Source organism: Typopeltis vanoorti, chromosome 23 (assembly GCF_054136105.1).
Source record: "Typopeltis vanoorti isolate ZY-2024b chromosome 23, IOZ_Tvanoo_1.0, whole genome shotgun sequence".
NCBI lineage: Eukaryota > Metazoa > Arthropoda > Arachnida > Uropygi > Thelyphonidae > Typopeltis > Typopeltis vanoorti.
The window spans coordinates 3,108,363-3,135,798 of NC_143571.1; the positions used below are offsets into that span (position 1 = coordinate 3,108,363).

Sequence of the window (27,436 nt, forward strand, 5' to 3'; positions counted from 1 at the left end):
AAATCAGTCTGTTACTTGTCAAGACTCCAACATTATCAGAACTTATATTTCTATTGTCTAAGGCACTTTGTACCGTATCAATCCACCTATATCTTGGTCTTCCTCTGGGTTATTTTCCTCGCCCATTCAGTTTAAGTGACCATACCACCTGAGATTAGCTCTGCTAACGCATTCCTGGATGCTGACAATGTCAGGTTCTTTCCTAATATCCTCATTTTTAATATGATATTGCCATTGATGCCATCTGTTCATGCCTCTAATTTTTCTCAGGACTCTCATATTTGACCTCATATCTATGGTCTCTAGTCTTTGGTCAAGTGTTTTACTTCTGACCCAGCTCTCAGATTCATAGGTTAAACTGATTTGAACACTGTCTTAATACGGCTAATTTAGTGTTCTGACTAATTTCTCTCTTATTCCATATGAATTTATTCCATTGACTTCCTACCATACCATACCAGCTTTGTTAATTCTGTTGTCTATTTCTATATTTAATTTACCATCTTCACTGAAAACCGTGCATAAGTGGCTGAAATGTTTTACTTGTTCTGTAGGTTCTCCATTCATTCACGATGTAGTTGATATTTTCAATATTTCTGCCTATTTTCATTGTCTTTGTCTTTTTATTGTTGACCTTCATACCATTTTCAATATTTCTGCCTATTTTCATTGTCTTTGTCTTTTTGTTGTTGACCTTCATACCATATCTATTACAACAGTTATTCAATTTAGTCAGGGAATCTTGTAGCAGATTTATTTAAAAGTATAACATTGTCCGCATAAAGCATCGATATCATGTTTAATAACACTTTCCTTTATAATGTGATCCATATAGATAATGAATAACAGAGGGAATAATGTACATCCTTGTCTCACATTAGATTTAACATTAAACCATCTTCCTGTACTTCCTTCAATTCTAACTGCTGACTTACAACTCAAATAAAGACTAAGTATTGCTTGATATAATGCCCCATTGACACCATATAACTGTAGCGTATTGAATAGCTTCTCTCTTGGTACCTTGTCATATGCCTTTTCCAAATCGACAAAACTTAAATACAGATCTTTGTTATTATTTTTACAGCTATTTTGCCTGCTTTAGTTTAGGAGTACTACTTTTTTAATGTCATTGGCTTTTTACTTAGGGCATTGCAGATGTGTTTTAGAAACCCATCAAAACAACCCAACAACCAAAACAAACTTCCCAACGCAAAAAGTTCTCAAACTGCCATACATCCAGAACACATACAAAGCCTACAAATACATTTTCAAACATACTGACTACAAACTGGTATTCACCACAAACCAAAAATTAGCAAATCTTCTAAAACCCACTAAATCTCACACACAAAGAAATATTAGAACACCACAATGTAGTCTACAAATTTCCCTGCCAAAAAGCCTCTGATATCACTTACACAAGTTCTACCATCAGGTCTTAATGGGAAAGACTACAAGAACACTTCCATGACTGTAACATCCCTATTCCAGAACATTTAAACATTAAAAAAATGCATCATCAAAAAGAAAAATAGAATACAAAGTACAGGAAAAACAGAAATAACAGTTCACGCCCTTGAACAGAAACATACCCCGCAAATCAACAAGTCTATCATAATAGACAGACAAGACAACGAAACAATGCTTAGAATATCGGAAACGATAGCAATGAAATGTGATGAGAAGTCAGTCGACGTCCACCGACCCTACATGATCTCAGAGTATTGGAAGCTCCACAACGTAAAAATTAGGTCACAACTCCAACCAATAGGCGATAACACAAACACATCAAAGGCAGAAACGCCAAGCCGACATGACATAGCATCCACTTCCTCCATGAGTTCAGATGACGACCCACACTGTCGAAACGGCTCGCACCCCGTCAACCCTCTCCCTGGCTCCCTTTTCCCATAAATCCTTCCCCTTCTCCTAAGGAAAGTTTCTATTTTCAGCTCCCTTTTTCCCACCCTACAAAAAAAAACGCTCTGCCCACCCTTAAAAATAATATATGTATATATTATATTAAAAAACCCAGGCTTTTTCAAACTAATTCTTCCACATTGCCTAAGCCCCCCCACCACTCATCTTTCAATACCATAACAGCAGAGGTATGCATACCACAGAAAGAAGACAGGCAACAACATTCAAGGAAAGGTATGCGCGAAATTTCTTCTATTATTCTACATATATTTATCTCTAAAATACATCTGCAATGCCCCAAGAATTCTTGAGTAAAAAGCCAATGACATTAAAAAAGGGGCACTCCTAAACAAAAGCAGGCAAAATAGCTGTGAAAATAATAGTTTTTAAGAGGAGTAACATGGGAGTTTTCCCAGAAATAATACCGATATTTGTTATATTCCCATGATTTCTGAAATTTGTCGTAAAGTGAAGATCTGATCCTGACAGCCTCTATTTGCCTGAATCCAGCTTGTTCTTCACCAAGCTTTTCTTCCACAATTCTTCTCAACCGTTTCTCAAGTATACTTGCATAAATCTTACCAGGAACACTCAATAGGGAAATACCTCTGTAATTTTCACATTCAGTTTTATTTCCCTTTTTATATATGGGTACTATGAGAGCTCTACTCCAATCATCTGGAATTTGTCCCTCTGTCCAGGCTTTCTGAACTATGCTGTCCAGGCTTTCTGAACTATGGTGCTATAAAAGTCTTACAGTGCAGCCACTGTAAGACTTTTATAGCACCATACTTCAGCATTTCTGGTCGAATATCATCTACTCCTGCTGCCTTTCCACATTTCAAGCCTTTGGCTTTTTCTACTTCAAGTATGGATATGTATTCCTGACTGTATGCCTGTTGAGTGTTTTTTACCACTGTGCTATCACTGCTTGTTTCATTTAGCAATTTTTCAAAGTAATTACTCCATACTTCAAGGATATCTTTTTCTCCCATTTTCATGTCACCTTTATCATCTCTAACTCCTTTTACAGCACTCTTTCCTCCATTTCTAAGCTTCTTCAACAACCTCCAGAATATTTTGCCACCTTCTTGATATTTATTTTGTATGTTCTTGCCAAAGTCCTCCCATGACTTTTGTTTAACTAGTTTTACACAGTGTTTAACTTTCTTACATTTGTCTCTGTATTCTCTAATTGCACAAGCTGACTTATTTGCCAGGAACTTTTGATATGCTTTCTTCTTTTCCTTCACTGCCTCTCTAACTTCCTGTGTCCACCATGGAGTTCTGATTTTTTTATCCTTGCAGACAACCTCATGCATGCCTCTCTGGCTGAATTAATCAGGGTTTTCTTCAAAGCTTGCCACTGAATCCCAAGGTTTTTTTGCTGCTCTCAAACTCTTTCATTTTTTTTTTTTCAATAATTTTTGTGTACTTTAGTCTACAGTTCACATCTGAGAGCTGCTCAGCTTTTATTCGCTTTAAAACAAAACTAGTTGAAGAGATCTGTGTACAATAATGTGTATGTGACCATATTAAGCCTTATCCAGTTGGAATAACATTCATTGAAGAAATTAAAAGACATACAATGTTTGGGTGCTAAGCATTTGGAAAATTACAGTCAATATTCAAAAGACATTTATCATTATGTCTGAAAAGGAAAGTTTTTAACCAATGTATTTTTTCTATATTGGCATATGGCTATGAAACACGACACTAAAATGCAAAGGAAATTCAAAAATTAAGAACACAATTTAGTATAAAATGAAGTATGCAATGCAACAAGACTGGCTCACAAAAGGAATGTGTGAATAAGAAATTAAACCAAAGTCTCTGACATCATCAAACTGTAAGACAGGTTGGAGGGAGTTTGTGTGGTGGTGGTGGGGATGTTGTCAACTATACTGCACTGTTCTGAACAGCATCAAGAATAATTGCAGTAGTTAGAATCAAGAATAGTTAGTTGGCATCTGATGAACTTAGCTAATAGGAGATGGAGAGGAGATTTAAGTGAAGTTTATAAATTAATTCAGGGCATATATAAGATAGAGAGTAGCATTTGACTGAACAAGGTCTGCTAGAGGACATAATAAAAAGAATAGTAAAGTAGAATTAGAACAAATATACAAAGTTCATAAACAAATTAGAACAAATATACAAAGGTTATAGAATCATTAAAATTTATGTTAGAAGCTTAATGGAGCGAAACAGCACTGAGAAAACACACACACAAAGGCAACACAAAATTAAGGGAAACACATGGACGAATAGAGTCCTAATTAGATGGACTAATAATAATTCACTTAGTTCACTAAAAATCAACTAATTACAGAGAATGGAAAGTTTGATAAGGAAATATTAAGAAGAATAGAAATTGCTAGATCAACCTTCTAATCTAATCCTGTGGCCTCCTCTTTAAGACGGTTGCAGCAGATGAACAGTCCGCTTCCATGCCTCTCTATCTCTTGCTTCTGTAAGACCGTCCAATCTTTGATGTTGTCTTTCCATTGGGAAAGACTGGGTCTTCCTCGTCTCTCAACCATCCCTTGCAATACTATTCTGGGAAACTCTCCAGAAGAACTGCTTATTAGATGTCCTGCAAACACTATTTTTCTTCTTTGGATACTAGCCATATAGTCTCATTTCATTTTGAATCTTTTAAGAAACTCTTCATTGCTCATTCTTTCAGTCCAGCTGATACAATCCATTTTTCTCAAGCACCACATTTCAAATGCATTCAGTCGGTCACTCATCTTCTTATTGATCGCCCAGGACTCGCATCCATATGTCCACATGCTCCAGATCATTGTCTTGAGGATTCTTACTTTCAACTGTTTGTTCAGATTTCTATTTCCTAATATGTTTTTGAAAAATGCTGCTTTTGCTTTTTTAATTCTGTTCTTAATTTCATAATTAGATCTATTGTCTTCTGTTATCCAACTCCCAAGGTATTAAAACCTTTTTACATTTTCTATTCTTTGTCTGTTCAAAGTGATTTCCATCCCATCATTTTCTTTCCTTGAAATCTTCATCACTTTTGACTTCTGAATGTTTATTTTCATTTTATATCTCATTTCCAACCCTGTTCAGTCTGTTCAAAATTCTTTGTAAGCCTTCCTCTGTTTCACTCATAAGTACAATGTCATCTGCATATCTTATATTATTTATCAGATGTCCGTTTATCTTTATTCCATCCTTCAGATTTTCCAAGGCCTCCCTCATCATCCATTCACTATAGACATTAAAAAGGATTGGGGACATCCCGTGTCCTTGCTTCACACCCTTTTTTATGGGGATCCATTTAGTATCCTCTCCTTCAAATCTGACCCTGGCTTCTTGAGTTTTGTATATTCTGAACAAAATTCTCATAATATTTTCATCTATTGGAAAACAAAGATGGGATGCAGAATTTATGCTTGGTGAGAATATATTGTTAGAGGTAGAGGAAATAAGAGATCTGGGAGTGATAGTGGATAAAGCTTCTGGGAATGATGCGGAGGACACCAACGTGTAGAAGTAGGGAAATTCTTGTTCTGTTGTATAAGGCTTTGATTAGCCCACACATGGAGTATTGTGCCCAGATTTGGTCACCAGGTTTTCAAAAGGATGAAGAGATGTTGGAAAGGGTCCAAAGGCGATTGACTAAGGTAGTTTCTGACCTCTGGAATGTTGAATATGAGGAAAGATTGAGAAGATGTAATTTGCAGAGTCTGGTGGACAGGAGGAAGAGGGGAGATATGATAGAGACCTACAAGTTGGTAAGGGGTTGTTATAGGATCAATGCTGGAGAAGTTTTACAGAGAATAGTGGGAGATCAGGGGAGAACCAGAGGTCATCCCTGGACTCTGTATAAAAAGGGTGTGAGTAGGGGAGTTAGAGGCAGGTTTTTTCGTGCAGAGTTGTGAATGATTGGAATGCCTTGCCTGAGAATGTGGTGTCTGCAAAGAGTTTGAATGTGTTTAAAACATGGTATGATGAGCTGTGTGTGTGTGTGATAAAAGGACCTCCCAGATGAGTCTTTGACTCCATGAGGTCTTGGGGTGGTAATAATAATAATATTCCTATTTTATGCAAAATATCAAATAAAACACAGTGATTAACGTTATCGAAAGCTTTTTCATAGTCCAAAAGCATAGATATAAATCTTTATTGCACTTGATCATTCTTTCCCCCAATATCCATAGTGTTGTGATAGGTTTCCATGTTTCTCCTGAAACCAAACTGTACTTCATTTAATTCCCTCTCTATCATCTGTTCCATTCTTCTATATATTATGTTGATTAGGACTTTTGCAATGGCTAATTAAGCTGATAGTTCTGTGCTTGCGGCAATCCATCGTTCTTTTGTGTTCTTGGGAATAGGAATAAAAATAGATCTTACAAAGTCTTTAGGTATTCTATCCTCCTCCAGACTTCTATTAAAGATGATGGATAGAAGTTTTATTCCTTCCTTTGCCAATGCCTTCAGTAACTCATCTTGAATATCATCCACTCCTGGAACTTTCCTATCCTTTATTCTTTTAATGGCTGCTTTGGTTTCCCATTCCTTAATTTCTGGGGTCATCATTATTTTCTATCTCATTTTCTAACTTCTTTTTATCTTTCTCTTCTTCCCTGAAATCAAGTTCAAGCTTTCATAGACTTTTCTGATATCTTTTTCCTCTATTTCCTTGCAGACTTGATTGAGCCAGTCTTCCTTTACCTTTTTTAGTCAGAATTTTTACTTGTTTATTGATCTCTTTATACCAGAATTGGGCTTCATCGCTGTTCATATTCTTCCATTTTCTTCTTTTGTCCATATTTTCTATCAACTTTCATTAGCATGAAAAACATTCTGACCTCAAGGGAAATTCACAAATAAACAAGAATTAGGCTGTCCAAATGCTATGTATGGTCATCACTGCTATATGGATCAGAAAGCTTGACTATATCAAAATATTGTGAAAATAAACTAAAAGTCTTTAGTTTATGATGTGGGTCCTCAGAAGAATTCTTAGTCCCAAGGACTGCCAAAAAAACTAATTTAGAAATATTAGAGATGATTGGAGAAGATAGAACTCTGTTGAAAACCATTAAGAAAAGGAAAACCACCTACCTTGGACACATACTAAGGCATGAATCCCTACAAAAAACACGTCTAGAAGGAATGATACAAGGAAAAAGAAGAAAAGGAAGACAAAGAACAGATTGGAGGAGAAATATTAAGGACTGGACCTTTTTGTCCCATGAAGAATGCAAAAGAGAAGCACAAAACCGTATATGGTGGAAAGCTCATGGTAGTCAACCTCCTGGAAGGAGATGACATCTGACAAGATAGTTCACTCAAAAAAAAAAACTTAGTTTTGTGTTGCTTGTGTGTGTGTGTGTTACAAGTCTCACTTTGTACTTCCTGATGATGTCTCAGTGGCCATGAAATATTGGAGGAATTAAATTTTATTTTTAATCCTTTCTCAGTGCTCTTTCACTCCATTAAGCTTCTAACATGAGTTTCTCCCAACACTTAAATCTTAAGACACAAATCACTGAAATTATTTATCTTTAAGATAGAATTAGATAGTTATGGAGGATATCATAAATTAAAATCGACAAAATATATAATTATACATAATTGTTGTACATCTTGGTATTTTGCATCCTTTGTATGGAGCGGAAAAAAATCAAAGAAAAACTGATATCTCTAATCCTGAAAAGCTAATCCAATGCTACACAAGCTGATTTTTTTTTTTTTATGTAAATCCCACCCACGAAAGATTGTGAATATATTTTACATATATAGATGCTATGGATGGGCTAAGAGTTAACTAATATACTTCCCCTGAGCTAGAGACCAAACAAGAAACATTTATCCTAGCCTCCAAGAGACTGGAAGCCACTTCAGTCTTCCAGTAAGCAGGATGGCTGTCTTTTTTACACTAGATACTGAAATTGATTTAAAGGTGTTTGCAAACCATCTAAAAAACACATTTGCAAGCATCCATGCCCATAGTGAATTCAAACCTGCACCCTGCTGGTTGGAAAGTGGAAGCTCTTTCCAGCCAGGCTGTCATTTCTTCATTATATCAGAAATAGTTCTGTTTTGGGAAATGTGCATTTTATTTGATGTGTTTTATTTATTTATTATTATTATTATTATTATTATTATTATTTTACAGTTATGAGACAGCTGCAGACAGTCATCAGATGATATTATTAGAAAGCATTTTCTATGTATGTTTTCTGTATATACAGTAATCTCTCAATTATCCAGTCTTCAAATAAACAAACCTTGATTATCGAACCCTTGAATGCATTACTGTGTCATCTGACTTCTGTTGAGCACCATGTAATTTTACCTTCAGTTATCTGACTGAAAAATTGCTGTCCTGTTCTGCTTAGATCATTTAAAAAAAAAATTAATGTTTCCATCCACAAAAGATTTTTGTAGATCTATGGTACATATGTATTTGTACCATGGATGGGCTAATCATACTTTGTATAAAATAAAGTATATATAAAGTTTAGTGATGACATGTAAAAAGTTTGGTCATATATATATATATAAATCAATCAGTGAATGCTCTTTCTTGATTTTATGTGAAGTGAGTCTCACCCATGGAAACCTGTAACCCATAATACATTTAGTATTAGTGCCACAAGTGGGCTGAGGATTAGATCACCAGTAAGCAGGATGGTGGTGGTGATGGCCTCACACTACACGATGAAATAGCCTGGTCGGCCAAGTGGATAGCATATTCAGTCTCTCCAGCCAATAGGTTGTGGGTTCGAGTCCTGCCATTGGCATGGATGCTTGTAAAAGCCTGCTTTGAATGAGCATGTATAACTCCTTGAGTTTATAATGCTTGTTTTTTTAAAGAAAAGAAGAAATTCATCTCTTGCCTTAAAGGCATTCACAAATCTGTACCCACAGTGGAATTTGAACTTACAGGCTCTTAGTTGGAAGGCAGAGCTGCTAACCACTTGGCCAACCAGGCTAGCAGTGAAATTTGAGCTGAGTCATTTGTATTATGAATATGAGTAGTTTCTTGAAATAATGATTAGTTGACAACATATAGAGTGTAGATCATTTACAAAGAGGAATTTCAAAAAAAAAAAAAAATTTTAGATCTAACTGATAAACAGCTCAAAATTTGTTGTCATTGTCGAATTGTTTTTATTTTGGACAAAAAATATTAGAGAAATGTAATTTATTAATTTTTACTGAACAGTTACAAATATTTAAATTGTAATATAAGCATTAATTTAATGAGCAAAAAAAAAAAAAAAATCTACTGCTCTTCTATGGTAATTTAGGATCTTTGATTTATACTATCTTTTTTTAAGGAGTATTAACAGTTATAAATGTTTTAGTTTCTTGTACAGTATATTAGATTGAATTAACAAGTTTAAAAGGTTAAATTTGGGCAGTAAATCTTGTTTAAAAAAAAGTTAATAAATATCCATTATCATTTTATACTGTATATGATTAAAAAAAGCATACTGGTAGAGCCTCTGCTACTAATGGCCCATGCAAAAAGTTAAACAAGTTTGAGCATGGTTAGTAGTTGGAAGGGCATCAATTGTTTGATGCTGTTATCACACTCTCCCTCGATGAGTCTTCGGACTTCCTAGAGGTGTCGCATAATAATAAAGTTCAGCACAGTGAAGATTCATTGAAAATTAATTGATTTTAACGGTACATCATCATCAATGTGAACAAACAAGCAGTTTAATAAGACTGAGTGCAAATTAAATACAACAGTTAGTAAAAAAAAAAAATCTATAACCACAATCAAACCAATGATTAATCATTTTAGATATCTGCTAAGATTGAGATTTTCATTCTTAGTAAATGAGTGAGTGCTACCCGTCTAATTTTTGTTTCACTTGTTGCTGATTTCTGGTTTACTAGCAATATTTTCTTTTGTATTCTGTCTCATATAAATTGCTTGTTTGTTCCATACTGATCTTCTTATTTTCAGTATGAAATATCTGTTGCTAATTTTCATTGAATTTTTACAGTGTTGAATGTGAATTTTATAATCTAATTAGTATATCACAGTTGTTTTTAAAGCTGTTTTATACCAAGTAAGAAAATACTGTGAAGTGATCAAGAGCTTTCAAAAATGCACCCTTCAGCAAGAATGGGATATTGACCAGCACAGATAAGACTACATTGTTTCATTGTATAGGTTTTAAAGGTCTTAATTCAACCACATCTGGAATGTTCTTCACAGATCTGGTTACTTGGTTTTAAGGAAGTGAGATAATAATTGTGATATCTGCATTGTGGAAGAGTGGCTGTGGGGACAAGTTGAGAGCAAGCGATCTGTAGAGTTTGCTGGATAGAAGGTGATATGATTAAGTTGAGAAATTTTTACTGGATGAACATCAGGAAGATTTTCCAGAAGGTGGAACAAAAGAGGGACACAAGAACAAAGGGGCCATCCCAGACATTGTGCAAGGATATGTTGAGCAAAGAAGTGAGAGAATTTTTTAGCATGAATGATTAAAGATATGTGGAATAAATTTCTTGAGAGGATGGCAGGAGTTCAGACAGTAACTGAGTTTAAGATGCGGTAAATACTATATGTGGCTTGTTATGTGTTTAATAAAATGAAAAAAAAAGTACAATGAATTAACAACAAATATTAAACTGTTGTTTACTTTATTTCTTTTGCTGTTTTCATTTTATTAAACTTGTTACATTTATTCGCTTTGTTGAGGCCCAATAATAATGAGCTATAGTACTTTGACAGTGTACTGTAATTAAGATAGATACATTGTACACAAGTCTATGTGTTCAACTTTTTATTTATTTATTTTTTATTAATGCTTTTGATTAAGGGCTTACTAGTCTGACTATTCTTTCACACTATTAGCTCTCATCAGAGACCAGCAGAATTCAGAAGTTCGTGAATGAACATGTATTTTTCAAAGTGAAATTTCAGTCAGTGTGTGAATTATAATTAACAAAGAAAACAGCCTAAAAATCTTCAACTTGGCAGTAAACCTTATTAAAAGAAAGGATAATAAGTTTCCATCATTATTTGATATCAATTAGACATATTTTTAATAGTTCAATGTCAGAGAAACATAGAAACATGCTGAAGGTCACATTTTCATAAGTGTTTGATTACTTTTCAAACTTTTGTCATTTCAAAAACAAACAAACACTTTGCCTGTTGGGTATAAAGTTACTGTGAAGTTGAAGCTTTATAGGCAATTTTGTTGATTATCTGCAATTCTCATGCTGATTAAGATTTTGCTTATGAAATTACAATATGTCAAACATGAGGTATTCTGGGCAAAGAGTTTGAAAGAATGAGTTTTTTTTTTTTTTTCGATTACTAATGAGTGAACATTGATAGAATTATTTTGAATGCTAATCAGTTTTTTTTTTTGAAACTCAGGCATTCACTTTTTGAACTTTTAGTTAAAAAAGCTGACAGATTAGTCATCAAGAGTATTAATTAAAGGTGACTATGTGGGCAAAGTTTGTGTGTAGCAAGGCAGATCATACTGAAGGTTGTATTTTGGTAAGCTCTTGATCACTTTTTAAATTTCTATACTTCCAAAAATTTTGTAGCTCGTTACTGTTTCTCGCCTTCGTGACTGCTAACACTACAAATTCCAAATCCACTTAACCTTAGATTACTGTTTTTACATTTGTAGTGGGAAGAGTAATCTTAGTTTGAGTCACTTTCTCATAGACATTCTGTTTCTGCTATGTGCATTTTCTGAGGTGATTTTTCATGGGGGGAAGGCTGTTCTGCCAAACTTGCACTATATATAGATATATATAAAATGCTCAGTATAAAACTCTCCACTCAAAACACACTTCACATTGCTACCCCCACCCCCCCCCTATGCAACTTATGTCTTATGTGTCATTCAGGCTGTACAACACTCATAACTGCCATATATTATGTTCTTAGCCCTGAAATTGCCTTAGTTATCTAGATGGCTTGATCAAAGCCTTATATATGAGAACAGTCATCTCGATTGGGTTGTCCTTGCCAACTTTGTAGTGCTTGCAGAACCTCAATATTCTCTCTCAGTTATCCCTTAACTCCTTCACTTTTTTCCACCACAGTTGCTTCTCCCCCACACTCATGTGCACACTTTTTTTTTTTTTTTATTAGATGATCCTTCTCCTTTTTCAATGAATACTATGTCCTCTATTTATTCTACATATTGAAAACAAACAAGCTGTTTGTATAGTTATATTAAATTTAATATGGAAATGTGTGATATATGCATATTCAGTAATCTGCTATAATATTTAAAGTGCTAGTAAAAAAAAAAAAAGAAAAAATATTAAATATTCTTAATTTCTGAAAAAAAAAATGCTGATTTAGAATAATGTGGAGGAAATAAAGTATGAAGCATTGGTGATGGAGAGGTATCTGATTACAAATTATTTTAAATAAGATATTCTGTCACCTTCATGTAACAAGAAATCCCTATAATCTTGAATTCTAGTCATCCTCAAGTCTGGGAACTTTTTCTATACATTTTTTCAGCTGATTCTAGTTATAGAAAGTTTTTTTACCTTGGGTATATATTATGTTAAAGATACCAAGCAATTTTATAAGTTAGGTTTTAGTTGACCTTTGGCACAAGGCATGTAGAATTCTTTCTCTTAGAAGAAATTCTGTAAATCAAAGATGCCAAGAAGTTATAATCTTGGTTTAATCCTTTGTCCAAGTGTAAGCAAACAAAGTTTGCACATGAAGTCATTTCACGATTGGCTTCTTTTATATAGAAGCGAATGACTTCGCATCAACTGTCTTAGTATCTGGTTTTTAATTCTATAACTCCTCGAAATCAACTGCAGAACACAGAAGTACATAAAATTAAATACTAATTAAGAATAGGATATCTAGCATGCTGTGGGAATGCACTCAACCTTGATCATGCAAATAGTGAGAAGTAAGAGTGATCGCATAATGATTTCCATAGTGTTGATGCTAAGAGGTACTGCCTGTTCTCTTTGGGAAATGAAAAAGCTTTAGAAATTTGTTTTAAGCTTTTTTTTTTTTTCTTTATCAACATCAACTTAAGCTCTGACTTGAAAGTGTGTCTTTGCAATATACAATAAAATAGGAATTATTTATTACTACAGCCTTGTGACATTTAATTGAATTGAAATCTACCAAAAGCATTACCCCCCCCCCCTGAAAAGAAAACAAAGTTATTTTTATTTTGAGAAAAGAACTGCATAGGTACATTAAAGTGTACCTTTTACTTTGAAGAACATGTTAATATAATGCAATTGAAGAATTCTAATGAAATCATCTTTTTATTTAACATGCAATATGTCCATGTGAAAAATTAGTCTACACTCAAAACTTTTCTCTTGTTCACAGGTGAAGAACCCCATGATTATAATACCTTTGCTAAACTTTGCTCCAGTGGTGAACCACTCCTGACTAAGACAAGTCCCAAAATAGTTGCAACTAAGTCTGAACCTGTAACCCCTATTTCAAATTCCGCAGATGATGGAAGAGAAAAAAGGCGCACTGGAGCAATAGTTGCACGTGAGCCTTCAATCATTAGTCCAGATGTGCAAGGGTGAGATATCCATTGCAAGATTTGTCATTTTCTGTCTCTCTTAACATAAAAATGTAAAGGCATATTTCAGGCAGAAACTTATAATACATTTTTGGTATTTGATTATATAATTAGGCTAGTACTTTCTTTACTTGAGAAGATATTTTAAATGTACTTTTTAAAAATAAATAAATAAATGAAAATATTGTAATTTTGTGTGTGTGTGGTGTGAGAGAGATAACAATGTGATTATTTTGTAATTATCCACTTTTGAATTCAAACTAGTTCTGTGCACACTCTTTGTTAATGAGAGTATAATCTACTTAATTGAATTTATAGAATTTGCTTTGGGCAATCTCATTTCCACAACTTAATTAACATTTTATAGTAGGATGAAAACGGTATTAAAAAGGAGAGCTTATATGGTAATTTTATTTGATAGAATACCACAATAATCCACTGTTGAAATTTGGGAGGATGAGTATGGATAGTTAGTTCATAGTCTAGATATCAACAGTCTTTGTATTTAGGCTCCAAACTGACTATCCATAGCAGCTGTTGAGTTGTGTGGTGTAGTGATGTCTCAGAAAAGAAGGATGACAGGCAGTGTACCACAGGAAAGTAAATTATACTGCACAAGAATTTATACAAATGTTTTCATCTTTTTTTAACTGAGTGAGCAACAGAAATATCTTCACAACTACTAGTACATAGTACTATAGCAACCTGATGCAACGTCTATCCAATAATGCACAGCTCCTCACTTCCTTCACAGGCATGTAGGGAAGTTGTTACCCAGCCTGATTTCAAGCTTTATTGGCAATTTTGACAATTTGTGCACAAATCTGCTGCTTAAAGTTCATTGTAACTGTACCAGTGTTTTCTGAATTTCATAAGTAAGTGTTCTAAAAAGATCTCTTTTTCTCATCACTCTATCTGGATTATCTCAGGATTTCTTCATTTTTACTGCCAAATGGTATTGTATCAAACCTTGGTTCTTATTGGTAGGCAGAGAACCTGCCATACTCTCTGATAGTCACCCTTTGGGTGACTGAGCCTCATCAGTCATGGAGCTAAATATGCTCCATGCGTATGATATGACGAACAGATGATAAAAAAAAAGCTACTACTACTTTTCAGCTACCTAAACTAGCTGAAAAGCTAGTTTAGGTAGCTTTTTTGCTACCTAACATATAAGGTAGCAAAATGGCAATATCACCATATTATTATGATAGATGGTTAGAGATGTTTTTTTTTTCCCCCCACTGGAAAAGAAAGTAAGCTCTAGAGACCAAACATGGAACTTTTTCAAGCCACTTCAGACCTCCAATAAGTGGGACAGTGGTCTCACACCAGGCAGTGAAATTCATCTACCATATAAAGATAATCACAAACATCTATACCACAGTGGAATTCAAACCCACAACCTGTCGTTCGGAGAGTGAGTGCACTAACCACTCAGCCTGGTTTGTTTGAGGATCACCATGGTTTAATTTATATACTGAGTTTAGTATATAAATATATATACAAGGGGTGGAGGTCTGGAAAGTTCTGATACACACCTAGACAAAAATAATTTATAGCAACTGATATAACCACAAGAAAGAACACATTAGTAGCAGAGTTATGAAGGGAACTTGTTTTTATATCCTTGTTTGTTCTTTCTTATGGTTATATCGGCTGCTTTAATGTTATTTTTGTTCTAGGTGTTTATCAGAACTTTCCAGACCCTCCCTCATATAGTTCAGGATTTGAGAAGAGATATGCAATTATCTGCATATGACACTAAATTGGGGAGAATAATGCCAAGGAATTGTGATGCCATGTTGCTACAGAGAATTTGAATAGGTGGGTGGCACCTAGGCCAATAATGGAGATAACAGTTTGCTGATAAGTGCATGATGATCAGAAGAGATGGAATAAGATATATTGTATTGTAGGAACTTGGCTCCAGGAGGTGTGGTATCTGAATGAGAGTAGTAGGGAGTTGAAGTTCAGGGGCACACTATAGAAGTTATAAAAGTTATACTCAGAAAATTGCTGCCATAATTTTGAAGGACACCAATAAGTTTGTTCATATGTTAATCTTACACATGGAATGTAAGCTTAGTATTGTGGGTGAACTGCAGATTAGATAATCTAGAACCTGGAACATTTTCAACCAATTCAATCCAACTCCAGTAAGCAGTAATATTATGAGATTATATTGCCAGCCTGGTTGGCCGAATGGTTAGCATATCTGCTCTCCAGCCTAAAGGCTGCAGGTTCGAATCCCGCCATGGTCATGGATGTTTGCGATTGTCTGTGAAAATACTAGTGGTGGTGGTCGGCGGTAGATGGCGTTGGTGTAGTTGCAGTTCGTTGTAGTTGGTGGAGACAGAGTTATAGAGTAAGCCCTCCCTCAATGAGTCCTTGGATTCCCATATTATTATTATTGTCATGTAATAATAATAATAATAATCTAATAAGGTGATATCGTTCTAAGCAGAGTGAATTTATATACTATCTAAATACATTCACAAATTTCCATGTCCACAGTGGTATTTGAGTGGGACCAGACACTGCATTGGCTATATCTGCATTTCTGGGCAGTCACAGAAGTTGCCACCTGAAGATGTAGATGATGAAAGACTTTTGGAATGATGATTATGATAGGGAGAGAGCTCATCTTGCTGAACTTGAAATTTAGAAGAGATGACATGATTAGGTCAATAAATTGATTATTCATCAACTTATTGTCCTCTTAGATAGATATAGATAAGATATTGCAGAGTAATATGTAATAAAAGAGTTATCCTTGGAAATTCTGCAAGGTCACACAAGTAAGGAAGTGAAAAATGATTTTGTAAATGAATGAATGGAATGCATTGCAAGAGTGGGTGCACCATATCAAGATGAGGTATTATATAGTAGCCTGTAGAAAGTTTGGAGCCTCTCACAGTGAGCCTTGTGAATTCATAAAGGCCTAGTGGTAATGCTAATATTTAACAAATATATAAGTTTTACATATTCTAATTAATTTTGAAGAGACTAATACGAAGTAACAATTTGATATTGAGGTTTTCATATTGATTTGTGGGCCATTCAACAGTAAATTTATTATAGAGTAGGTTAATTTAGTGTACTTGTTTTGTTCACTTGGCCTTTTTTTTCCAAGTTTATTTATCCCGTTTTATCTATTTTTTTATTTTTTATTTTTTAATCATAGTGCTGGTACCAGAGAAGTTCACAATAAACTGGAGAAAAATCGGTAAGTTAAAAAACAAAATAGAAATTAGTCTCCTAGAGAAAGATTAATGTTCAGTATTATATTGATATAATTCTGTTGCGATAGAAACAGCCATTTTAAAATGATTTTCTGATCATTTTATATTAGGAGGGCCCATTTGAAGGAATGTTTCGAATCATTAAAGAAGCAATTGCCAAATGGGGATGATCGTAAAACGTCAAATTTGAGTATCTTGAGAGGTGCAGTACGATATATACAGGTAAGGCTATACCAAGTACCAATTGTTGATCTGTGCTGAAGTGAGCACGTTACACGGGCTGTGTCACATTGGGAGAGATCTGACGTCAGATGCTGCAAGCTGTTCTGTTTTGCAATGCTTCTCCCTCGTATATTAGTTTATTTTGATTGATAAGTCGTTTAGCGTGCTGCACCTTGCATTTTATAAATTATTTTATATATTTACTTGATTGTCAATGCCCACAAATCGAAGCTCAACATTTCTGTCTTGCAGCGCAAGGTTGAACTGTTATACATGGAGAATAATTTCAGCGCGGTGTCGTTGACACCCATTCACCCATTGTTGAAGCAGATCGCGCTGCTTTCATCCATTACACGCTGCAGTTTCCGGGGCCAATGCGCCGAGCACATGTCTTGCAGTTGCCGAACGAGTATAATAAAATAAAGTCACTAGTAGCGTGCTTCGCATGTCTTATCGATGTGCGCCGTTGTTGTAATCAATGACTAATTCGTTGCGTATTTCTTTGCTATAATTTCATTGTATTTTGAATTATATTAGGAAAATATCGTAATGCCATAATCCTTGATTTGGCTTACGAATAATATTAATCGATCCACAAGATTTATTAGCGTTGTAGAGTAAATAATATTTTAATTTTTAAAATGAAAATATTATTTTCATTTTTCCGTTTAGTCTTGAAATTTTATTTACAGATTTTAGAGAAAATGAATTCAGAATGCGATTTTATCTCAAGAATTTAACAATTATAAATTACCAGTATTTAAACGGAAATGAAAAACGTTATTATTGCACTTATAAGGAAGAAGTGAAGCCAATGTCAGATCCAGACTAGTTATTATTTATCAGATATTTTATTGCTTCCTAATGTCAGATTTATGAAGAATCTCTCATCCAGGGTGGCAATGATATCTAATTCAGAAATTACGTAATTTAATTTCTCCTTTAATGTAACATTTACTATCAAATCTAACTAATGATATTTATTTAAAATTTTTAATCTGTAATATAATTCAAAAACGTTTAAAACTTTATTTTATTAATTATCCAAAATGTACATTATTATTTTGTTTTGATTCCTTGAATAGAGGACTTATGCCTGTTGCATATTATCTGGGTTTGACATTGAGCCAAATATTTTGACATTCCAGGTGTGTAAGGTAATTCCTGAATATTTGTTTTATTTTTTTATTATTATTATGTAACACCGCCAGGGAATCCAAAGACTCATTGAGGGAGGGCACCTACTCTACGACTCTCCACCAACTACAACTAACCGCAACTGCATCTACTGCCTACCATGGCCCAGCCATCTTGGGGGTGCGGTGGGTGCAATGCACTCGGACCCCATGATCGAGTGGGCACAGTCGGTACACATTTGCAGAAGCGTATTTTTTATTTTATTATTATTTTTTTCTTCTAATTTTGCTTATAACTAAAGGGATTTCATTGACAGGATTTTAGGGACCCCTGGTAATAATAATATCTCTGTGTTTCTCTATTATATTAGGGTTTTTGCTGCATTTATGCAGTGGATAAAAATTAACAAACATGATTTCGTTTTTACCTTAAATGGCCTGATTCATCGTTAGTTTTTTTGTAGAAAGTATTTTACCTATAATAAATGTTAAAGATACCAAGCTATTTTAAACCTGGTTTTACTCCATTTCCCAAGTAAGCAAACAGACAAATAAGTCAAGTTTGTGCCTGCAAGTGTTGCAAGTCTAGCTGACCCTGCACGTAGTGCAAGACCAAGGCAACTCATGGTAAAAGTAGAATAAGCTCTGATCACTAATCTTAATATTTACCCTTAATACAAAGCACATCTCCTGGAGGAGATTTTATTAATACAGAGCTTATAAGTATTTTACCAGAACAAGTTACCATAAGGTGTTTTAACCTTATTAAATAAAAATTTCAGGAGGAGATATAAATGTAGAAAGTATTTTACCTTGGGTATAATAAATAGCTATTTATATAATAAAATCAGGTTTAAAATAGCTATTTTAAACCTGGTTTTACTCCATTTCCCAAGGTCTTGCACTACGTGCAGGGTCAGCTAGACATGCAACACCTGCAGGTGCAAACTTGACTTATTTGTCTGTTTGCTTACTTGGGAAATAGAGTAAAACCAGGTTTAAAATAGCTTGGTATCTTTAACATTAGTTTTTTTATTAATCTGTTACACATTTATATCATTTGGCTCGTTATCGAAATCGTTGAAAAAATATTTATTATATTCTTTATATATGGTTAGTCTAGAGCAGGGGTGGACAACCCTTAACATGCCTGCCAAATATGGCATGCCAATGACTTTTTTCCGGCACGCAACCCAGGGCTCATCTTAAAAAATAATTAAATAAAAAAATACAGTTCAAACATCTTTGCTGACACTTATTTGAACTTAATATAATACAATTTTATTAAGTACAGCTATACCAAATAAAAATGCAATAATTAATTAAACTCTACCAACTGTTTCATAATAATAAGTAATAAGAAAATTAGAAACAAACATCCTATTTCCAAGCCATCGATATATCTCCGCGATATACTGATGTACAAGTTTTTTGTCCAGTTCAGTTGCTGCATTATTCGTCAGGCATCCAGACGTGGCTTGACTCCTTTACCATCATTTGATATATCTTTTCATGTTTCGTAAAGAATGTATCTGTTTTCTAAAATGTATTTGTATTTTATTAAATCGTAAGTCATTGGAAGTATTTATTGTCAATTAATATGTTTAACTTAGATATAAAAGCAAATTTCCTTTACATTGATTTTCGGAAACTAAAGTTTTCAGTTTTTTTCGTAAAATCCCCGCATATATTGCAATTGCTATTTCCTGCCTAGAGAGCAGGTTCCTTGTGTGCATCCTATCCAAATAGCACCATCTGCTTTCCCATTATTTCAAGCAAAAATTAGGAGTAATTTACAAGACTTGAGATACTTAATGAACAATCCTTCACGAATGACTAATGAACAGACAGCCATGGTACTAGGCCAGTAAAGATATGTGCATATGATTGGTGCGGTATTAACAAAAGATCATGATCAAAGATAAAAGTCAGCAGACAATTTTTGAATTGAAATGATAATTCTTTTCAACCAAATTCAATATCTGAAAGTGCCATAACATTATTCACTATATATTTCCTAGCTTTAACACCTTTTACGAATTTTAACACTTTCTGTTTTTTATTTTTATATTGTTGCTCTGCATTTGAGCTAGGGGGACAGACTCCCACACATCTAGTTTTTAGTGTTTGCCAGTGCAGCATATGGTTTTCCTTGCAGCTAAATAGCATAGTTTTTGGGGAAAGGGACATGCGTTTCATTAGTTAGTGTCGTTTTTATCCCAGCTGTCTCTAATTGTACTATTTGTTGAGAAATATATTACACAGACTGCAAATGTTTGTACCTTATTCAGTGATACAATAAAACGACTTGCTTTTATTGCATCTGCAGACATATTGGCTAGTATGAAGGGCGTGTGGTTTGCCACGGGAAGCGAGTCACTATTGCCATCAGATGAACGTGATTAAACTTTTTTTTCTGTGCGAGGTTACACGAAACTTTTCAATGTCTTTTTTTCGCAAAGTAAAATCAGGGGTGCGAGTTATATGCGAGGACCAGTTATATTCCAGTAAATATGGTAAGTTATTTTTAAAGCTATGTGAAATGTATTATCAATATTCAGGATTATGAAGTGTTGTCTGCACGTGATTACATCTCCACTACGTTAATTCCAACTCAGTTAATAAGTGATAGATAAGGGTGAAACTGATTTACTGAAGTAAACAAATGAAAAAAATAAACACATTCCTTGAGTGTTTCTAAAATTTTGTAATATTGTAAAAAGTATGTACATATTTAACTTATTATTAATTCATAGGATAAAAATATTTAATATTATTTACTTATTCGACAGGCAAAGCCTAACCCATAATGTCCATGTCAAAAAAGGAAATCAGCAGAAAAGAAAAAAGAAGAAAAGCAAAATCTCAAAAAGTCACAAGTAGATTTGTTTTCATGGCTACAAAATAAATCTGACAATGAAATTGCTACGACTTCAGCAGTTGCGATTCAAACTTTAACTGAAGAAGAAAACTCCAAACAAGCTACGCTACTTTTCAACGAAAATGTAGAAACTGTGGGATTCGTCGAAAAGATGTGTCTGATTATAAAAACGTTTTGGATACAGCAAATAACGATGAAAACAATAATAACGATGGCGATCAAGTGAATATAAATGATCCAGGTTTGTGGCCAAATATTATAACTGATAAATTTAGATTATTTTATGTTAAAACTAGACCTAAACAACATCATCAAGATGCATCTGTTAAGAATGTTGAAGGTAGATCATTTTCTACATCGTACTATTTAAAAAAAATGCCAAATGGTGAAACTCAGCTTTGCAGGTGGTTAGTTTACTCAAAAGCTCAAGACTCAGTATTTTGCTTTTATTGTGTATTATTTTCCAAAAGAAGAGGAAAAGATCAATCGACACGATTTATATATGGTTTTAATAAATGGAGAAAACTGTCATCTGTAATTTGAGATCATGAGTTTCTGCTGGTCACTTTAATTCTTTTATTGCTTGGCAAGAATTATTAAAAAGGCTTAATTTATATTCGACTGTTGACAGAACAAATCAAATTAATATAAATAAAGAAACGGAACATCTAAAATTACTATTCCAAAGAATTGTAGATGTAATTCTATTTTTAGCAAGTAATAATCTGTCATTTCGAGGATCCCATGAAACAATAGGAACGCCAAATAATGGAAATTTTTTAAGTTTAATAGAATTATTAAGTAAAAAGTTAGATAGGGCTAAACAGCCTCGCCTACTCCCTATATACGGGAATAAAAAGGTTGTTAGCTGATTTTTTTTTTTTTTTTTTTTTTTTTTTTAGTAAACACAATCCTGTGCTAATGGATCATGTAAAGAGAATTAAAAATACGAAAAAAAAAAGAATTGAGCATCATTCGGCGCATAGATTTCAAGATTGCTGCATTAGGTAATGAAGTCCTTAATAAAATTAAAGTCGATATAAAAGCAGCCATATATTACAGTATCCAAATGGATTGTACTCCTGATATTTCTCACAAAGAACAAACTTCAATAATTATTAGATATGTAAATTTTGTTGACAAAAAATTAATTATAAATGAGTCATTTATAGGATTTATTGAAGTAACTGATGTGACTGGTGAAGGACCAGCAAATTCGATTTTAAAAAGAATAGGTGAGCTTGATTTAGATATTATGAATTGTAGAGGGCAAGCATATGATAATGGTAGCAATATGATGGGAACATATAAAGGCGAACAATCTAGAATAATTAGTTTAAACCCTCATGCAATTTATGTATCTTGCTTATCACATTCTTTTAATTTGATAATTTGTGATGCTGCTTCCAGTAGTATATATTGTAAAAAAAATTTTCGGATTGCAATGTTTATACTGCGTATTTTCTGCATCTACAAAAAGGTGGGAAATTATACAAAAGCATTTAAATATTATGTTTAAACCATTATGTGATACTCGATGGGAAGCCATAGTAGACGCAGTCAAAGCAGTGTATACACAATTTGAACAAACTTATAATGCCTTAGAAGAATTTATTGGTGCAAGTAACGATAACACAGCAGTATCCGAAGCTAAAAGTCTACTAGATTCATTACAAGAAATGCCATTTATTTTAAGCTTATCGGTGTGATTTACAATATTGTCAAAAATTAATAGTATCAACAAACTATTTCAAGCAAAAACAATTGTTCTTGACTCTGCTTTTAATTTAGTGAATAACATTAAAAATGAAATCCAAAATTTAAGATCAAAATTTAACACATTTTTAGACGACGCAAAAATGATAGCACGAAACTTGAATATTTCCGAAAACTTTCCTGAAAAAAGAATTCGAAAAAGAAAAAGATAATTTTCTGAACTAGCAGAAGATGAAGTTTTACTAAACCCGGTAGAGGAATTTAGATGTCACTTTTTCAACGTGATTGATACTGTTATTGTACAAATAGATGAGAGATTTAAAAATATACCCAATCTTATTTCTTATTTTAAATTAATCACTGTTATAAAAACATTAGAAAAAAATTAACTAGAAAACCGCTCAAGGGATTTTGTAAAATATTATAGTAAAGATGTAAATGAAGACTTGATCCAGGAAATTGATTTGTTACGAGAATTGATCTTGGACCAAAAAAATGTAAATAACATGCAAGACATATTGCAATATATATATATTAAATAATAGTTATAATGAACTATTTCCAAATGTGCTAACTGTATTGAAAATTTTCTTTACGTTACCAGTTACTATAGCAAGTGCAAAGCGTTCTTTTAGCAAATTAAAATTGATAAAGAATTAACTTCGGTCAAGTATGTGCGAAGAACGCTTAAATGCATTTGCTATATTAAGCATCAAAAAGGAAATTGCCAAAAATTGTAATTTTTTGGAAATGATTAATGACATAGCAAAAAAAAAAAAAAATCGCATATTTAAATAAAACATATTAAGCAATATACATGTTAGTAAAACTAGGCCCCTGAATAGTAAACCTATTTATTTTTTTATTACTTTAAACAATAATTAATTGTAAATAGTTTTTGTGTGCTAGTTGGTGAGCCAGGTTACTTTTGTTTGTGTTAAATATTTATTTATTTTAATTATTTAATACGTTTGTTTTGTGTTCAGTAAATGTTATGTTAACCTGTTATATTTCGAATGTGTTTTTTTTTGTTTTCCTGTGCTAAAATCATTTGCAGGTAAGAGGTTTTACAATACGTTTATTTCGAATCCTTTAATTTTTACCTTTGAAAAATATTTTAGGGCCCCAAAAGATTTCTTGCACCCAGGCCCCTTTATAGAGAAGGCCGGCCCTGCTGCCTACCACAAATATTTCCACAGACAATCACAAATGTCCATACCCATGGCAGGATTTGAACCTGCAGCCTTTTGGCTGGAGAGCAGATACGCTAACCACTTGGCCAACCAGGCTGCAATTATTTCATTACTTAGATTATCTGGATTGTTTTGCGACATAAAGACATTTGTTTCTTTATTTTCTTAATTATCCTACCAGTTTTGATTTTTTCTTAATATATTAAAAAAAACATTGCTGAGAAACAGGAAATGAAAATCAGATCTGCTTAGAGAACAGCATCCCAATAATGTAGTCAGTTATCATTAAATTGTTTACCTGTAGTTTCTGTAGTATGCTTTCTTGCAGCAAGAGCAATGAAATAACTTTGCCTATATTACGAGGGTGGTCTGAAAAGTTCTTGGCCTCGACCATAGATGGCAACACTATTAGCAAGATTTTTTTTTTAGTTGTACATCTGTCATAAGCATCCATGTGAATTTGCAAATCATTCTATCAAGTAGTTTTTTATAAAGCTGTCTGAAGCAAAAGTGTTGTCTGTATCCCTTGAAATGGATAAAATTGAGTACAGTGGTTATAAAATTCTTTATAAAAGAAGGTTTAATGCCAAAAGAAATTCAATCGAAGTTCATAAAAGTTTATGAGCACTCTTCTCATTCATTTTTGACAATTAAGAAATGTGCTGCTGAGTTTAAATGTGGCCGTACCAGCCTTGAATATGATTCACGTGAAGGACGTCCAAAAAGTGTGACAACACTAGAAATCATTGGTCAAGTGCACGATATGGTATTGGATGACTGGCGAGTCAAAGTGTGTGAAATTGCTGAGACTATAGGCCAGTGGTGGCAAACCTTTTTATGTGCACGTGCCAAAAGTTTACAAATCAAGTTGCTGATGTGCCGAGCAGTTTTTAGTAGGGGAAAAATTAATAGAAAATTAGTTAATTAATTTATAATATTATATAATATTTTATAAATAATTATTTATAATTTTATAAATAATATTTTACTTTATAATATTTATTTATATATAAATTTATAATATTATTCAGTGTAAAATTGTTTATTGTATTATTAAATTGATTTTAATGATGTTGGTTTGAAAAAAAAAAAAACAGTAGTGAGAAAAATATTTATGCATTTTAACTCACCATACAAGTCAGCTGAGCAGGGGAAGCAGAAGAAGGATGTCAATTTGTCGGTGAAATGTTTACCGTATTTACTCGAATATAACTTGCCTTCACGTATAACTCGCACCCCTGATTTTACTTCACAATAAAAGACATTAAAAAGTTTTGCATATACCTTGCATACGAAAAATGTTTAAAAATGTTCACGTCGAGGCGATAGTAACTCACCCCCCCCGTGGTAACAACGCACCCTCCCCAACAGCCATTATACTGCAGATGGAAGAAAAACAATTAGTTTTATTGTATCACTGAATAAGGTACAGAGGCATTTGCAGTCTGTGTAATATATTTCTCAACAAATAGTGTGATTCATTAGTTAGTGCTGTTTTTATTCCAGCTGTCTCTAATTGCACTATTATCGTCCCTTCCCACAGATACTATGCTGTGTAGACTCGAGCAAAACCATATGTTGCACTGAAACCCAATATCTAACTAAAAACTATTGTCCAATTTTTCAATTACATGAAATAAGTGTTTGTTTTATTGCATTTGAAATTCTCAATGTCATTATGACAGATCGCAAAGGCTAACTTCATATAAAATTCTACCATGAATTGAAACATGCCATATAATTACAGTGACCATACAGCCTTTATTTAAGAGGACAGTACTTTATTTCACTCCTCTGTTCATTAGCTTTATTTATTTTTCTAAAATCACCATTTTGTCCTTTATTTTGTGAATTCAAATAGTAAATTGAATATTGATGCCAAGATATTTAAAGATGCAATTCATAAATTTTACCAAACCTGCATTGATTATTTAAATACAGTGGTACCTGGACTTAGGAGCTGAATTCATTCCTGACCATGATTCGTATCTCGAAACCCAATTTTCCATTATATCTTATGGGAAATCAATTAAGCTGTTCCCAGATTCAAAAATTTAAAAAAAATCCAAAAAAAAAAAAAAAAAACTATTCTCAACTAAATGGAGAAGGAATGAGAATGAGCATTTTTTCACTATAAATATGCATTTTGTGTACCATTACATATTAATTTTTATTGATGAAATCTTTGTTTTTACATGATTAGTATGAAAATCATCTTCCATTAAATTGTAAAAAAAAAAATCAAGTTTCTTGTGGCTGGTTTTGTGGTTCATGAATTTTCGATTTCTTGTCATTAGTTGCCTCTTATTTTTGTCTCTTAGGTGAATGGAGGTATAAAAAACCTATCCAACGTTGACTGAATCTGTTGTTTCTTTAACACTTTTCAAAAGTGATTATTGACATTGTCATTGAAGATATTGGTGTCTCTAGAAACAACACCTTGATTTGGATGCCACTTGTTAACCAATAACCAATTCTTGCAATTCACCCCAGTGCTGCAAGATTTTTTTTACTTCACTTGTTGGAATTGCTCCCTTTTTGTTGCTGTCTTCTTCGTCCTCTGAAGACCTCTGAAGAAAAAGGTTTGCTTTTCCTCCTCATCCCTTTTTTTTTCCTGCTCTCTTCTTAACTCCTGTAGCTCTTAACTGGTCAGCTCAATATTGTGCTCCTCTATGTCTGCTTCATCAACTTCCCAATGCATGATCTTGCAAAGGAAGACAACTGTATATACAATGTCAATTTTGTTTTCAGGTCCTCGGACACAGTCAAGCCATAACTTTTTCCAGGCTGATTTTAGAGTTCTCACAGAAACATCTTCCCATGCCTGACTAATAAGATGCAAATAATGAAGAATATTGAAGTGATTCTTCCAGAATTCCCTGAGGGTTAATTCCGTGTCAGTGATAACTTTGAAACATCTTTGGAAAAGAACTTTGATATAAAACTTTTTGAAGTTGGAAATAACATCTTGATCCATTGGTTGTAGGAATGGTGTGATATTAGGAAGCAAGAACTTAATTTTGATGAAATTAAACTCTTCATTCAAATCTTCTTCCAACTGTGGTCAATGTGCTGGAGCATTGTCCATTATAAGAAGAACTTTCTCAGGCAGACCCTTTTTTTGTAGATACCGTTTCACTGTGGAAGCAAAGACCTCTGTCATCCACTCACAGAAGAATTGTCTGGTTACCCAGGCTCTGCTGTTACCTCTCCAAATAATGCTGAGTTTGTGCCTGTTAACTTTCTGCTTTTTAAAGACTAGGATTTTCAGAGTGGCAAACCAACAAAGGTTTTATGTTCACCACTTGCATTGGAACAAAAAAGCAAAGCTAGTGTTTCATTGGCTTGTGTCCTGCAATGTCATTTCCTCCTTAGTGATGAACGTTCTCTTAGGCATTTTCTTCTAGAAAAGCCCAGTTTCATCGCAGTTGAAAACATGTTCTGGTCTGTAACTTTCTGACTCCATTAGTTTCTGAAATTCCTTCACGAACCTTTCAGCAGCTTCTTTGTCAGCACTAGCACCTTCTCCATGTCTAACACCACTATGGATACCGGTTCTATTCTTGAA

The 27,436-nt window shown here is 33.6% G+C and overlaps 1 protein-coding gene across 1 annotated transcript in view; it reads left to right on the forward strand.

Moving 5' to 3' along the window:
- The window catches only part of LOC150093575 (uncharacterized), a gene marked incomplete at its 3' end in the record, with an annotated part of 193,752 nt that overhangs the window by 11,924 nt on the left and 154,392 nt on the right, over positions 1-27,436 (forward strand). The window contains exons 2-4 of the mRNA XM_090413224.1: positions 13,271-13,475; positions 16,663-16,704; positions 16,831-16,942. Coding sequence (XP_090269350.1) covers positions 13,271-13,475; positions 16,663-16,704; positions 16,831-16,942 — 359 coding nt within the window. The remainder of the gene's footprint in view (positions 1-13,270; positions 13,476-16,662; positions 16,705-16,830; positions 16,943-27,436) is intronic.